Here is a 16,405-nt window from a genome sequence, read left to right as displayed (position 1 = left end):
ATATAGAGAGCCTTGTTGAGTTTATACACATCATCAAGATGAGAAGGATCTGAAAATCCTTTAAGTTTCTCAACATACACTTCCTCATTTAGATATTCGTTTAGGAATGCAATCTTTATATTCATTTGATAGAATTGAAATTTCAGAAGATAAGAAATACCCAGAAAAAGTTTGATAGCTCAAAGTCTTTCAACTAGAGCGAAGGTTTCATCATAGTCCATATCTTCTATTTAAGTGTACCCCCAAGCCACTAATCTAACTTTATTTGTGATAGCATTTCCATTCTCATTAGTCTTGTTTTTTAAAATTCACTTTGTGCCAATTACATTAACAGATTATGGCATGGGAACAAGAGTTCAGACATCGTTTCTCACAAATTGCCCAAGCTCTTCTTGCATTGCATTGACCCAACATTCATCTTCAAGAGCTTCTTTGACATTTCTTGGTTCAATAGGGGAGGTGAAGCAAATATTACTGATCATCTACAGGTAATTAGCTTTATCTTTCTTTTTGGTTGTCACCCCTTCTTCAAAATCACCAATAATGTTACTAAAGAGATGATTTTATGCACTCTGTTGGGAGGTTGCTTGTTACTAGCTTTAGCCTACTCAGAGCATTCTGATTGTTTTCCACAGGGATTTCCGAATTCATGTCAGAAGGCATGTCAGACGAGATGTTAGGGACATCAGTATTGACAAGCGGAGTAGTGCTGGAATCACTATAAGAATTTTAGCTTTTAATGTTGATTGAAAAAATTGAAATTGAATGTATAATGTCGGTTTTGTTTTTTTTTTTAAAGCGGATTTTTAATGTCAGTTTTAAATCGACATTGTAGGGGTACCTTTAATGTCGGTTTTAAACCGACATTAAAGACTCGCTTAATTTTTCCCTCTTCACTCTCCCCCTATTTTCTATTTCCCCCCCATTTTTTTTCATTTTCCCTCTTCACTCTCCCTCTATTTTCTTTTTCCTCTCATTCTCATACTTCCCTCTTCAGCCCCTCTTCTTTCTTTCTTCTCTCTTTCAAACCCTTGCCAATGGGTAGCGTAACCCGCGCCACTGTGCAACCCGTGCAAGTCTATCGTGGTGTAGATCTGGCTTTCGTGTAGGTCTGTTCGTCGTGAAACCCGCGCCGCCGCACCCAGTCGCTCGGATCCGTGTGTTGCCGTTCATCGTTCGATCTGAAGTTCGTCGTTCGTCCAGATTAGTATGCTCTTCTTCTCTTTTCTCTCTTAAACTCACAATAATTTTTGTTCTTATGTTACGCCTCTCAACTGTTTGTATAAATGTCTCAATGTTACGCCTCTCAACTTTCCTTTCAGCGCTAGATGATCGTGTAGATATGTGCGGGCACTGGAAGATCGTGTAGGCGAGCGCTGGACGATCATATAGCAAATGTGCAGGCGCTAAGCGATAAACTACACGATGGTGCTACGCGATGGGCATGAGTGCTAGACGATGAGCAAACGCGCTGATCTGTGTGCCGTTATTCATCGTTTGATAAGAAGTTCATATTTGAAGATCTGAAGTTCGCCGTTCGTCATTCGTCCAGATCAGTATGCTCTTCTTCTCTTTCCTCTCTTAAACTCACAACAATTTTTGTTCTTATGTTACGCCTCTCAACTGTTTGTGTAAATGTCTCGATGAAAGCCAACTACGGTTTTACTTCAATATGTCTCTCTGCTTCTAGATTTGGGCCTACTTTTTATGTGTCTATGCCCTTTCAAATTCGATTTGATTAATGGTTTTGTTGTATATGATACATTTGTTAAAGTATTGGCAAGAGGCATTGCCAAGAGTTGCTCATGCATTGGGTATGCATGAGCAAGAGCAGTGAAAGCGAAATGTTGAGTACAAAGCGCTGGGTAGACGATCGTGTAGCAAATGGGTAGTGCTACACGATGAGGTAGGCGATCGTGTAGGCGGGCATTGGACGATCGTGTAGCAATGCAGGGAGCTAAACGATTAGGTAGACGATCGTATAGCAGATGCGTGGAGCTAAGCGATGCGCTAGACGATCGTGTAGATATGCGCGAGTGCTGGATGATCGTGTAGGCGAGTGCTGGAGCTAAGCGATAGATACAGAAACTAAACAATTGATTGGCTTGAGAACATGTGCATTATGCTAATTAAATACACTAAAAGAATGTTTGACTCACAGTTTTAATAATTTTTAGTTGATGACTCACAGTTTTAAAAAAAGATTCTCTCATTTATTCAACTATTGAGTTTTCTTGTTTTGCAGGTGCAACAAAGGTGTAAAGATTTGGTATCGCAAGCTCTTTATGCTTTTTCTTGGGGAACTCTAGTAAAGAATTTTGCCTTGAATGTACCATTTATACACATTCCCAATAAACACGGTTAGTTGAATATGAATTCTGATCACATTTTCACTTTCAATCCTTTGTCTTAAACCTTTTTTGTTGTGATCCTTTGAATAACAGTGGTCAAACAAAGATCCTATAACCAGACACTGCTGAAGGTGGGGAGGGGGGAGGGGTCTGTTCAAGAAGAATTATGAAGAGATCCATACTTACCAAGTGAAGAGGGACAGTAAACTCATAATGTTTGTAAAATCATTATGTTTGTATTACTTGTAATTTTTGTTTTCAAGGGCTGAATTATTGTACGACCTTTTAAATATAATTTTATAGCAGAATTTGTGGATAAATGTAATAGATTTGCAATCCATACATAAATAATATGTCATAGGCACAACGTTCGATGATAATGTGTCATGTTATACTTTTTGACCAAAAAAATGGATTTGACAATGGAATTAAAAAAAAACGGATAGATTTGGGCTTCAATGTCGGTTAAGAATTAAAAAAAAAAAACAAGCTTTAATGTCTGTTGCAATTGACATTAAAGACCTTTAATGTCGGTTGGAAATTTCACTGAAGACCTTTAATGTCGATTGCAACCGACATTGAAGGTTGTGTTATTGAAGCCATTTAATGTCGGTTGAAAACCGACATTAAAGGCAACCGACATTAAAGGGCTTTAATAACACTATCTTTAGCCTGAATTTCTTCTAGTGAATCTTCTTCTTCCATAGAAGTAGAGCCGAAAAAGCCTACATCATCATCAATTACAAGATTAATAGACTCCATTACAGTACGAGTTCATTTATTGTAGACATGGTAAGCTCGACTATTTGTGAAATATCCAAGAAAAATACCTTCATCCGATTTGGAATCCCATTTCCATCTAGCCTCTCCGTCAGCAATGATGTAGCAAGTATATCATAAATTTTGCTCGAGGAACTTGGTCATAAAACAACTTTATTTGTGGATATGACATGTTGTGTTAGTGCTTTTGCCTAAAACTAGAATGGCTAATGTTTTGCATATAACATTGCTCAAACCATATTTTGAAGTGTCCGATTTTTCCTTTTTATAACTTCGTTCTACTAGGGAGTAATAGTGGTTTAGAATTCATGGTGAATTCCAACTGATTGGCAAAACTCAGTAAATTGAGAGTTTTCAAACTCCTTACCATGATCACTTCTAATTCGTATCACATTGAGATCTTTCTCTCGTTGTAATTCTGCAAAGAGCTTGAAAAATAGTAAATGTATCTGATTTTTCACGAAGAAAACGAACCCATGTGTATCTAGAGAAGTCATCAACAATAAACTAAAACATATCATTTGCCTCCCAGACTCTCTGATTGCATGGATCCATATTGTCCATATGCAGAAGTTCTAGTATATGGGTTGAACTCGAGTTACCTACCTGCTTGTGCGAAGTATGAGTTTGTTTTCCTGACTGACAATCTCCACAAATAATTCCAGTGGAAGAAGGTAATGAGAAGAGTTCAAATATAGCATTTTTGGCAAATGCCTTTTGTATAGTCTTCATGCTCACATGCCTAAGGCATTTATGCCATAGGCTAGCTTCATCTTGTCTAGAGAGATGACAAACCTGTGAAGTATTGTCAGAACTTCACAGGTAACAATTATCAGAAGAATGCGTACCTGTCATGACAAGAGTTTTGACATCATCCGTGACAACACATTTATCTTTGGTAAAACTCACGTTCAGACCTTGATCACATAGCTGACTGATGCTAATAAGATTGACCATAAGCCCTTCAACCAACGTTACATCATTCAATGGTGGAAGACCTGGGCAATTAAGTTTCATTTTCCCAATGAACTTACCACAAGCACCGTCTCCAAAAATTTCCTTTCCTGAGCTGACAAATTTGAGATCAGACAAATAGCTCTTTTCACCAATCGTATGTCGAGAGCTTCCACTATCAAAGTACCAATCTTCTTTAGTAGAAGATCCGATGGATGTCAATACAACATTACATTTGTTCTGAACATTCTTCTCTCTCCAAACCTATTTTATTTTTGTTTGTCTTTGACGGTAATTCTGAGAGAAGTAGGGAGCCTTTACAGGATAAGTGGGTCTATGAAGAATTTTCAATAACTAATAGCAAAAAGAACATTTATGGCTCACTTTGCCACAATAGTGACAAATCCATCTTGGTCTGAACAAACGGTTGCCTTTCCATATAGAATTATTGGAGGAAGTACCTGTAAAACCATAGGATTATGGATCTTGAGCTCTAACAAACTCAATCTTTTGGTTCCATTTAGAATTTGACCGATTATTATGCTGACTTCCACCTTTTGAAAAAACAAGCTCAGAGTTATCACTTGTCCTTTCTATTGTCAAGATTTTCTTAGAGACTCAGTACTAGTATTCAATATTCTGACGTTTTTGCACATTGAATCCTTCTCAACTTTAACTTGAGAAAATTCATGCTTCAAATCTGCAATAGTAGATATAAGTTTGTGATTATCAACAATTAACATCTCAATTCTCACTTTTTAAACATCAAGGGCTTTTTTATCGTCTTTCCATTTGAGAAAAAGTGCATGATAAGAAGGATTTACAAACCCTTGAATTGTGACATCGTGAACATTTTTAGTAAATACATCGTACTTAGTATTCTTACATGATGAGGTGTCAGAAGAGATGTTACTAAAAAGTACTTTTACATCTTCCTGTGAACCACTACTGTCTTCAGATTTAGTATTAGACAAAGTTATAACATAGCCTTTACTCTGTTTTTTCAGAAAATTAGGGCATTAAAGCCTGGATGTGATCATAACTGCCACACCCTCGACATTTGAAGTACTTTTCTTTTTTAGAAACAAAAGTACCTGACTTGTCGGCTTCTTTCTTACTAATACGAGATCTGAATTGTTTAGAAGGAAGAGAAGCACCAGGCTTATTGATGTTAAAGGTTCAAACATCTTTCCAAAACGTTTAAGAACATGATTAAACTGCTTTGAAAGAAGTGAGATAGATTCAACAAGGGAATCCTTTGACTCTTTATCTGGTTCAACAAGTTCCTCTTTAACTGAGGATTGAAAAGCAATTCTTTTATTCTTCTTCTCAGACTTTTCATCTAAAGACATCTCAAACGTAAGCTAAGAATCAAATAATTCATCCACTCTCAGCTTTGTTATGTCTTGAGCTTCCTCAATGGCAGTGACTTTCATGTCAAATCTCTTAAGAAAAGACCTAATAATCTTCTACACAAGTTTTTCTTTTGAAATTTTCTCTCCAAGGACAAACGACTCATTTGCAATGTCTAATAGCTAAATATTGAATTCAAAAATTGATTCTTCCTCATGCATTCTAAGGTTCACAAACTTCGATGTCAACAATTGTAGCTTTGACATCTTGACTTTAGAAGTTCCCTCATGAGCAACGAAGCTTCATCTTCTTCTCCAGACCACTGAAACTCTAGCTTCAAGATTTTCTTTCCATCATCAGTTTTGGTGGTTGGATAGACCATCTAGAGACCACAACCTTTCAAGTTTTGGTATCTATTGACTTCAGAAAGGATATCATTCGAGCTTTCCTTTATGAATAATTTGTTCCATCTAGAATTGGAAGACGAGTAGTAGAGCCACCTTCTTTGATCCCATCCATGACTGAAGTACCAAGGTTAAGATGACTCGCACTAATACCAATAGGAAAAGCAATAGGGTGACTCCCCACCCAAAATAAGAATGTTAAACAGAAAGAATTGACAAGCACCGTAACAACAAAAATACTAACAGCAAGTAAACAAGTAAAGGCACACAAAAGTAGGTAATCCGGTTCTGTGATAATCTATCTACGTCTGAGGGGCAATGTGCCCAAGAAAGATAACCTATTAATATTAAGAAATTAAGTAGTTTACAACCTAGTAGTGACTTGCGTAGAGCTCAACTCATTAACCTCCTAAGCTCCTCTTAGATGTGAGACTCCCTCTCAAATGTACTTAGGCTTCCCCCTAAGTTTGATAATATTAGTGTTAGACACTTCAACTTCAAATAGTGTATGAGACTCCTCTCATTGAGTTATCTTCTCCTTAATCAACGAACTCCCTTCACTGATGAATCTTAGGATAGCCCTAAGATGGAGAACTCCTTCTCTGAAGCTAAATCTTAGGCTCCCCTTAAGACCATGATTTACTTCAAAGTGTTGCACTTCTACGAATGAAGAACTTGCACAGCGAAATAGTAAGCAACAAGTAAGAAAACAACGTTGCACAACAATAGTCGTAGAACAGAACACGTCTTGCTTATTTAACAAAAGCGACAATCCTAAATGTTCAACATAAATCTCCTGAAATAATCGAATCCAAGAAAAGAAACAAATTCCTATTTGGAAATGATAAGGCGCATCACAATAAAGGAAAATATTGGACATAAAATGGCAGCCGAATATTACCAGATAAGGAAAATATTCTGCAAGAAAATGAACTGTTGTCTGAAACAGATGTTAAGACTTTATTTTAGACAATCGCAGAAATCACTACCTTAGAAACTTATAAAGCCAACTAATCAAATCTCCAACAATTTTTTTTTTTAATATTCTTTTTATCATTTCGTGTTACATTATCATATATATAATTGCTTCTTTTAAAACTTATGCAGAGAAAGAGCAATGAAAGTTCTACAGGATATAGGTTTTAGTCCATCTCGATTCAAACATTAAGACATCGCTTGATAACTATATGACTTTTAGTTTTTAGATTTTGAAATTTAAGCTAACACTACTTCTACCTATTTGTTTCTCTATTTTATTACCGAATTTCTACCAATATTTTCAAAAAATCAAGTAAAATTCTTAAAAGTAATTTTTATAATTAAAAAAAATTATTTTTGTTTATGAAATTTAAACTAAGAATTCAAAATTTTCTTCAACAAATGTGAAAATTATAGTAAGTAATTAAATTGAAAGAAAACAATCACAAATTTTAAAACGTAGAAATTTGAAAATGAAAAGTTATCAAACAATTATGTCTTATTAGATAAATACTTGGTTTTTGAAAATTAAGCCTATAAATATTATTTTATCTATAAGTTTCTATACTTTATTATTTACTTTCTATTTTGATGTTTTTAGAAACCAAACCAAGTTTTGAAACTAAAAAAAAAAAAAAAAAAAAAGTAATATTCAAAAATTTATTTTTGTTTTTAAATTTTGTCTTGAAATTCAAGTGTTTTGTTAACAAATGTAAATACTATAATTAAAAAATTAAAACTAAAAAGTAAAATTGTTATTAAACTAGACCTTAATTTTTTTTTTTAATTTTTAAAAGAAAAATTATTTCAAATGGTAAAACCGTTGAAAATATTTACAATATATAGTAAAATTTTAGAACGATCAAGGATAGTTGCTGATAGACCTCTATCAGTGTCTTTTATTAATAGTTCTAAAATTTTGCTATATTTTGTAAATATTTTAGTTTATTTTTTTATATTTAAGAACAATTTTTTTAAAAAACAATTAAGCTTATACCCATTATTTCTAGTTCAAATTATAAGTTGATTTGATTTGTTAGGTACTTTTTGATATGTTTTCAAAATCAAAATCATTTCTCCCCTTCTTACCAAAACTATTTGATTTAATAGCTTCAAGAAAAAAAAATGTTACCCATCTTGTTTAGTTGTTACCAAAGCTGGCTTTGGGAAGGGAGATTATTTGCACACGTCTCCTTAAAATTTAGTACATTTAATTTCTATTTTTCTAATAGTTTAAAATTTATTTAATAATCATTTAGCTTTTAATAATTAAAATTAAAATTTATAAATATTACATCCATATATGATTTTTTTTTATCTATTTTATAAATTGACCAGGCTAAAATGGAAAAACTAGAAAAAAAAATTTCTTAAGAACTTGTTTTTCAAAATTTAACTAAGAATTAAAATGTTTTGTAAAGAAAAGAAATTGCCCAAAAAAATATATAAAATTAAAAATAAAATATCATTTATTATTATTTTATTTGAAAATTTCAATTGTATGACAAATACATGTTAAGAAATCAAAATCATGATTTCAACATTTTTGTAATTACAGATGTGACAATCACATAATAATCACATAAAAATCAGATAGTAATCAAATTTTCATGTGAAAGTTTTTTTGACATGTTTGCAAAAAAACAAAACCTAGAGACATGCGTCCAATTTTTAATTTTTTTAAAAAATAAAGTAGTTATTTCTACTCTTAATATGCAACATTATATTCTTCAATTTTTTATTTTTTATTTTTTTAAAGCTGTACTATCCAAAATTTAAAAAGTAAATGGGAAAAAAGTCATTTTTGCCATTTTCGGCGTATGTTTAAATAATTGGTTACAAATAATTTTATCATTTATTACAGTCTCTATTTATTATTCTTATTTATAATTTGATATGATTATAAAAAATTCAGGTCATTTGGTGAACGTGGTAGTCAAAATGTGTAGAGTTCAATTCACATAATGTTTATATATTAATTTTGGAGTCAGAAGGCCTACCTATTGTAGTAATAATAATAATAATAATAATAATAATAATAATAATAATAATAATAATAATTAATTCATTAATAAATAAATAAATAAATAAAACTTGGTGGTCTTGGTATTCGGTGCTAAAGCTTATATATGACGGTGGAATCCGAATCCACCATCTTCACAAAACACAAACATCTCTCGGTACTCATACGTGTCGCACCCAAAATTCTATGTGCTTTATATTATATATTTTATATATATTAATATGACATCGTCTGTAATCACTTACAATATATATATTTTGATATGTTCAATAGGCATTGTGATTTGCTTATAAGATATACAATTCTAAACAGATTCTCCCCTTGAAAAAATTGTGCCACAGTTGTACTCGTAAATTATTGTTTAACTAATTAAGTTTGAATGCAACTTAATATGCAATTCATATGCGTTCGCATCTTACCTTTTTAACATCACATAAAAGGGTTAAGTAGTATGCGATTAAGTTGTACCCATAATCGATTTATTTCAACATTGAATAACATAAACTAAGTTTAATACATATCGAGTCATTGCTAAGTTACTCTAAGAGACCGAATAATTAAGTGCAACTTTAGTAGTTCTAGAGGATTTTTTTTTTTTTATATCTAGAGTCAAAAACCAAATCTTATGTTTATGTACTTTTCTTATACTGCGTTTATATGGAAATTATTTTATCTTCCACGTATTTTAAATTTCAAGAAGAAGTTTAGCTCATATTAAATGAAAGGATATACATAATACATAAATAAAGACATTTATATTAAAAGATAAATAAAGAAAAAAACTTGAGTACACCCTTTTGTGCAAATTGTACTCAATAAAAATGTCATAAAATTTTCTTAAAAATTGATTTGATTTGATTTGATTTTTACTATGTTAAAGAAAGAGGAACATAATTGTACCTTATGATTGCCCTAAACTAAAAGCTTTAAAGAATGCTCTAAATAAAGATAAAGAACTTGAAAAATTGTCAAAAGTAACACAATTAAATTTTACCTTATAAAATTGGCATCTTTTTTTAAAATTTGTAAAAATAGTTTTTCTCAGTTCATCTAGGGTGAGATCGACCACGAAATTTTAGTTAAAAAAAATAACTTTTTCCAACTTATTGATTGTTTGGGGCTTTCTTGATACATCTCACTAGATTATACACCGAGACTATGTGCATCTCAATGTTAATCTCAGTGTGTGATCAGACGAGATGTACTGAGAAGACCCAAAACAATCGATAAGTTAGAAAAAAAATTGATTTTTTTAACTAATTCTCGGTGGTTGATCTTGCTTGAGATTGACCGAGAAAAATTATTTTTACGAGTTTTCAAAACGTATGCTAGTTTTGTAAGATAAAAATGTAAACGTTCTATTTCTGAAAATTTCCTAAAAAAATTCAACTAACACAAGAAATAGAAAAGAAACAAAAAACATAAACAAGAATGAGAGTAATAAGTTGACTTCTTAACAATAACTTAAAGAGAAAATTTACATGCATCGCGGACAATATTTTTTCTTGTGCATTGCATTAAATTGTCTAATCGTAATTATCATTTGGCAAATTCTTTTTATCTTTTTTTAAAATATTTTAATTCATTTTTAGTGTTAGTGATAAGATAAGATACATAAAGATGTGTGCATCTTAAAAAATATACCTAAGTATTATCTTTATGAGAGTAAATAAAAGTACACTAAAATAGTTCAACTAAAAAGAAACGTAGGATACAAGTTCAAGAAAAGGAGTAAACAAACTAAACTCACAAAAGAAGTTCTATGAGAAGTTTTTTTCTTATAGCTCGTTTAACATTTTTTCAAGAGAGAACGTCACTTACACATTTTTATTTCGAATAGAGGTGTCCAACGACAAGTATAAAATCTATGACACACTCCAAATGATAGCTAGCTACAAATTATAACAAGAAAGTAAGAGTGTAGAAAGTTAAAGACTGTTTGGAAATTTGGAAGAGATGAAGTATGGGAGATTATGTCTTGATTCTTGAAGCTTTTTAGCCGTCTTTTGTAGTCAAAGGCTAGAATTTTCTAGCAAGAATAAGTGGATTTGATTACACAATTTGAAAATTCTATATTTTTTGCACTTTTTATTGATTACTTCCATATACACAATTGTCATTAGCACATTTCTTATCTATTTACTACGTTCTAAACCTCATCTTAGATTGTGGTCACAATTGTTATGGGACGAATATAATTTGAAAGTTTGGAGAGAGCACTAAATCCTAAGCAATCCTTTTATATGGTATATCACTTACAAACTTTCGATTATAATCGTATCAATTTATGTCATAAATTTTTATAATTAAATTAATTTAGACTCTTGTTAAGATTTCTTTTTTAAAATTATTGTTAATGCACAATTTCACGTGTGTAAAAATTATTTACATGTAGGAATTAAAAAAATTATAGAGATGCTAGAATCAAATAGGTAGTATTTTTGTCAAAATTAGCTCAGTTGACTAATCTTGTAGGTAAGTTATGATAACCACCATAGATTAAACCCATGACTCTTTAGCTATTCTCTTGTTCACTACTAGACCAACTCATGTAGTTACCTACAATTGTTGTTCTTTAAAAATATATAGGAAAAATGAGATTTTCAAAAATAGAAAAAATAAGGAAAACTATTTACACAAAATAACAAACTTTTAATCTTTTTTAATAAAGACGGATAGAAGTCTATCATAGAAACCGATAGAAGTCTATCACTGATAGACACTAATAGAAGTCTATCTATGTCTATCAATATTTTCTTATTATTTTTGTAAATAATTTAACATTTTTTTTTCTATACGTGAAAATTTTTATTTTTTAATGAAAAGTAGGTAATATTTGTTGTTTTTTAATATGAGTGAGCTTTTAGTTTGTCCTCTTCATCTATCTTTACTTATTTAGAAGGGCAAACTTTTTTGTTCTGCATTATTTGTTAGGATTTATAGAGAAGAATAATTTTATTTATATGATTTTGGGTTAATTTTAAATGAAAGGGAGTGAAAGAACTACTAGTGGATTCCTTTACAATATTTTATAATGAAAAGAAATAAATAGAATTATTAATTAGAGATTTAATCAATAGATTTCAACAAGTTTAAAGGGTATAAATGAATTGTTCTAAAAATTTAATAAAGAATGTGAAAAAAAAAAGCATGCAGTGGGATGGGACCGGGAACTGCAAATGCATTGAAATTGAGTTGAATAAAGGATCAATAGTTTTCTGACGATGCCTTGTCACTTCTGACTCTTACGTACGTTCCTGTTTCTGGGCCCCACGCTTTAACTGCATACACCAAATCTTACCAAATCTTTTCTAATATTTATTAATATTAGGTAAAAAAAAAAAAAAAACCCTCAAATTCTTAGAATCCACTCTGACGTGTAGAAAATTTGAAAATAGTAATATGAAAATTACAGATTCAATAAAAATAAAGTTGTTGTATTTTATGTCTTGAAATATGTATTTGGTAAAGATTAGAATACGAAATTCTAATTTATATAATTGCTTAAATTTTATTGATATTATATATATAAAGTATAAAACACGTCGTAGTTATGTACTAAATATTAGTTGATAATAAATTATTATTAATTTATTTATGTTATTATTTTGTATTATTATATAATTTATTATAGATTACATAATACATATTGTACTTTTAAAAAAATCAGTTGAATTTATAATATCACATTCTGTAGTTCCAAGGGTTTTTATCTTTATTTATTAAGTACATTAAAATTTGAAATTTAAATTTTGGATACATTGAAAACATAAAAAATGTTGTTTTTGGATTATAGAATCTAAAATAGTTTCTAGAGACAAAATTTAGATGGTCTGTTAAATATATATTTACTTAACTAAATGAATCTGAAAACATAAAATAGAATCTGAATTTTCCAACAAACTCTTACTAACTTATGGAGTTCTTAATTTTGAATATATTTAGTCTATTCACTTTTAAAAAGAGAAATTATTTTAAATGACAAAAATACTAAAAATATTTACAAATATAGTAAGATATCTATCATGACACAGATAGACACAAATAGTAATCTATTACAATCTATCGTGATCTATCGTAGATAGACTAATATATTTTGCTATATTTGTAAATATTTTGATTCACTTTTTTAACATTTAGCCAATTAATAAGTTTTTAAATTTTAAACTTTATGTTTATTTGATCTATTAAAATTTAGAAATAATATATTTTTAGTCCAACATAACAAATGTGACGACATGAGATCAAACTTCTAATTTCTAGGGAAACAAATGCACGTTAACTACGGTTGAACTAAACTCACTTTACCAAAATTAAATTATCTATTAGATATAATATTAAATTTTATATTTAATAGGATTCAAACTGAAAATGTCTAACAAGTCAATTATTTATTGGACATAAAATTGAAATTTCAAAGTCTAACTGGACATAGAATTGAATGTTCAAGACCAATTATTAGACGATTTAAAAATTTTAAAATACTTATTAGACACAAAACTAAAAATTTAAAGAAGAAATAGACACATTTTAAATTTAATGGACCAAATAGATACAAATGATTTCAAATTTCTTACAAACTTGAATTAGTAATTTAACCTTAATTTCAATTAAATTTTTACTAAAAATAAAAATAAAAATCTACACAAACAACGGTTATTTCAATAGATCAAGTTATTGTACTAAAGTATTAAGATTAAGATAAAAAAATATTAATCTAATATATATTTGAAATGAAATTGAAAGTTCAAGGTAAAAATAGAATGAAAAAGAAATGATTGTTTTTTATCTGTATTGGGGAGAGTAGTAAACGTGAAAATCAAAATTGGTATTCGAATTTTGGAATGGGAAAGGGAAAGGGAAAGGTGTGGACGAATTCTGAATGGGTTGGGAAGAATCTAATTTGAAATGAAAGAAAACAAATTAAAAAAGTTATGTGGTTCCATCTCAGCACACTGTTTTCCCATCACTCACGTGAAACACATAATCAAACAAGGCATTGTCGGTCACTCACTCGGTAGCCTCTACATTCAAAATCACTTTCCAAAATTGATTATTATAATTAATGATTAGATAAATAAAAAATATTAACGTGTAACAAATAGTAAATACGGTAATAAACAAAACTTGAACTAATAATATTATGACTAATTGTATAATTGAAATCTCAAACATAGAGCGAGGTATCTTAACGTCCACTTCACTTACTTGAAATTTAAAGTCTAAACAGATGTTTGATAGTATTAATTCATCGCACCACTTTTTTTTGGGTATAATAACAATGGTATTTAGGTGCAACTAATCATTCTAATAGAATAAAACAAATTAAAAACAAATAAGAAAGAGTTTGTTACATATCATCGATTAGACAATTGAATAAAATGCATGTGAATGAATGTAAGAAAATTTTATAGTATTACTATAATACATACAACTCTCTGTAGGTGTTAAAAAAACCCAATGACTCGAAAAAACCAATCAACGGGTTGGGTTGGGTTCAAATAAATAAAAATTTTATAGGTTGGGTTGGTTTATGGATTCACCCAATATAACTCAAAGCAATCCGAACTAAACCGAATTTATTATTAAATTTAAAATATATATTTTTTTATTATTTATGATATAATTATTTATACATATATTAATTTTAATTTTATTTAATTTCAATATTCTTTTAATAATTTACTCTTCAACAACTCTTAAAAATTGTTTCTTTGCACATTAGAAAGAAATTTTTCACTATATAAATTGAAATTGAATTGTTAATCTTAATTCAATATATGAAAATAGTTAAATTAATTTTTTACATATTTACGTTTTGCTTCTTTTTAGAACAAAATATTAAATAAATGACCCGATTAAGCCGAACCAACCAAACCCAAATATTTCATGGTTGAATTCATTTTTTAATAAACTATTATTTGGGTTGAAGAAATTTACAATCCAAATAATTGGATTGAGTCTAAAAAGTCTGTCAATCTAATCCAATTCAATCTATAAACACTCTTACAACTCTCCTTCATAAAAATTCTCCCAAGCTACTATGATGGTACTATAGATTATTTTTTTTCAAATAAATAGTCTATGTGATTCACTTAAATATATATATTTTTAATAATAATATCTTGATGGAGAACACACATAGGGAGAGAGAAATTTGAAAAGTTTTTTAAAAACGATATTAAATCAGAGATACGTATTTTAAATGAGCAATATTTGAGATGCACCAATTTATATGAATCCATTCTCATCATACACATAATGAAAGTATAAAAATATTGTAAAAAAGTAAAAAAAAGTTATCTGATAAATTATGATTGAACAATTTAGTAAAATACACAATCTGGTACTAGCGTAGTACATACTACCCCATTCATCATTTACCACGTCATAAAATGATTTGTTTAATTTACTATCTATTTATTTTGTGGACCCCACAAAATTTTTAAATACTACTTTTGTGGTAAGTAATGAATGAAGGTAATAAGAAATTTTTTCTATGACGGTAATATTAAAAGTCTTCTTGAAAGATAAGTGCAATTTAGAATGTTGTAGTTAGTAAGAGTGAGAGTGAGAGTGAGAGGAAGAGATTGGTTGGGACTTAGGAGAGTGGAATTGCTATATATACGAGTGGTATCCTCCTACCATTTTGCTCACACAGCTGGCTTTAGAATTCAATTAGTGAATTAGAGATATCAATGATGAACAAATCCTTCCTCCCCACGCTGCTATTGCTCCTTCTCATCTTCTCTGCTTCGGGTAATTAATCTTTTTATTTATTTTTGTTTATAGTTATAATATTACTAAATAAAATTTATTAAAAATTTGGGATGTAGAAGAGATGATGGGGCGTGTTGCTGAAGGTCGTGTATGCAAGTCCCAGAGCCACCACTTCCAAGGCCCCTGCATGCGCGACCACAACTGCGCCGTTGTCTGCCGCACCGAAGGCTTCTCCGGTGGCGACTGTGTCGGTTTCCGCCGCCGCTGCTTCTGCACTCGCCTTTGTTAATTACTTTTCATTTTACTGCTTTTTCTACTGCTCATTATATCTCGTACTACTATCATCACCTTTGCTTTCCATTTCATATCAATAAAACTACTTTTTATTTTCATTTCTTTCCAACTAAAGAAATTGATAAGTTGACTCACGGTGTATTTCATTGTTGGATGTATAAAAGAAAAAGACATCCAAAGTCGAGGTTATTATACTCCATTTCGTCCAACCATTATATTAGTAGGTAGTCACACTGTGTATCAATCTCACTCAATAATGTTTTGTTGAACACTCACTACCAAAAAAGTAAAAAAAAAAATTAAAAAGAAGAAGAAGAAGAAGAAACTCTCATTTTGATGTTTTTTTTTCTTTTTTAAGTAAATGTACTGAAAAAAAAACGAATAATATGTAAGAAACACAGGTCATACACAATGTTGTAAAAATGGAAATTATAAAAAGTAAAATTCGGAGACAAGATAGAAAAATAGAGATGCAAAGATTGGTAACCTAATTTGGTGCAATATCGAAAAAATTTCACTAATAAGAAGTTAAGCAATTATAATAAAAA

At 30.1% G+C, this 16,405-nt stretch overlaps 1 protein-coding gene across 1 annotated transcript; it reads left to right on the top strand.

Annotated features, from left to right (window-relative positions):
• The first annotated feature begins 15,428 nt into the window (after positions 1 to 15,428).
• LOC120087945 (defensin-like protein 1) lies at positions 15,429 to 15,955 on the top strand. Its single transcript, XM_039044969.1, has 2 exons — positions 15,429 to 15,602; positions 15,683 to 15,955. Exons 1-2 carry the CDS (start codon positions 15,542 to 15,544, stop codon positions 15,850 to 15,852), a joined length of 231 nt encoding a protein of 76 aa, XP_038900897.1. The 5' UTR covers positions 15,429 to 15,541; the 3' UTR covers positions 15,853 to 15,955.
• Positions 15,956 to 16,405: the final 450 nt, after the last annotated feature.

This window comes from Benincasa hispida, chromosome 10 (assembly GCF_009727055.1).
Source record: "Benincasa hispida cultivar B227 chromosome 10, ASM972705v1, whole genome shotgun sequence".
Classification (NCBI taxonomy): Eukaryota; Viridiplantae; Streptophyta; class Magnoliopsida; order Cucurbitales; family Cucurbitaceae; genus Benincasa; species Benincasa hispida.
This window is presented reverse-complemented; position numbering and strand designations above follow the sequence as displayed.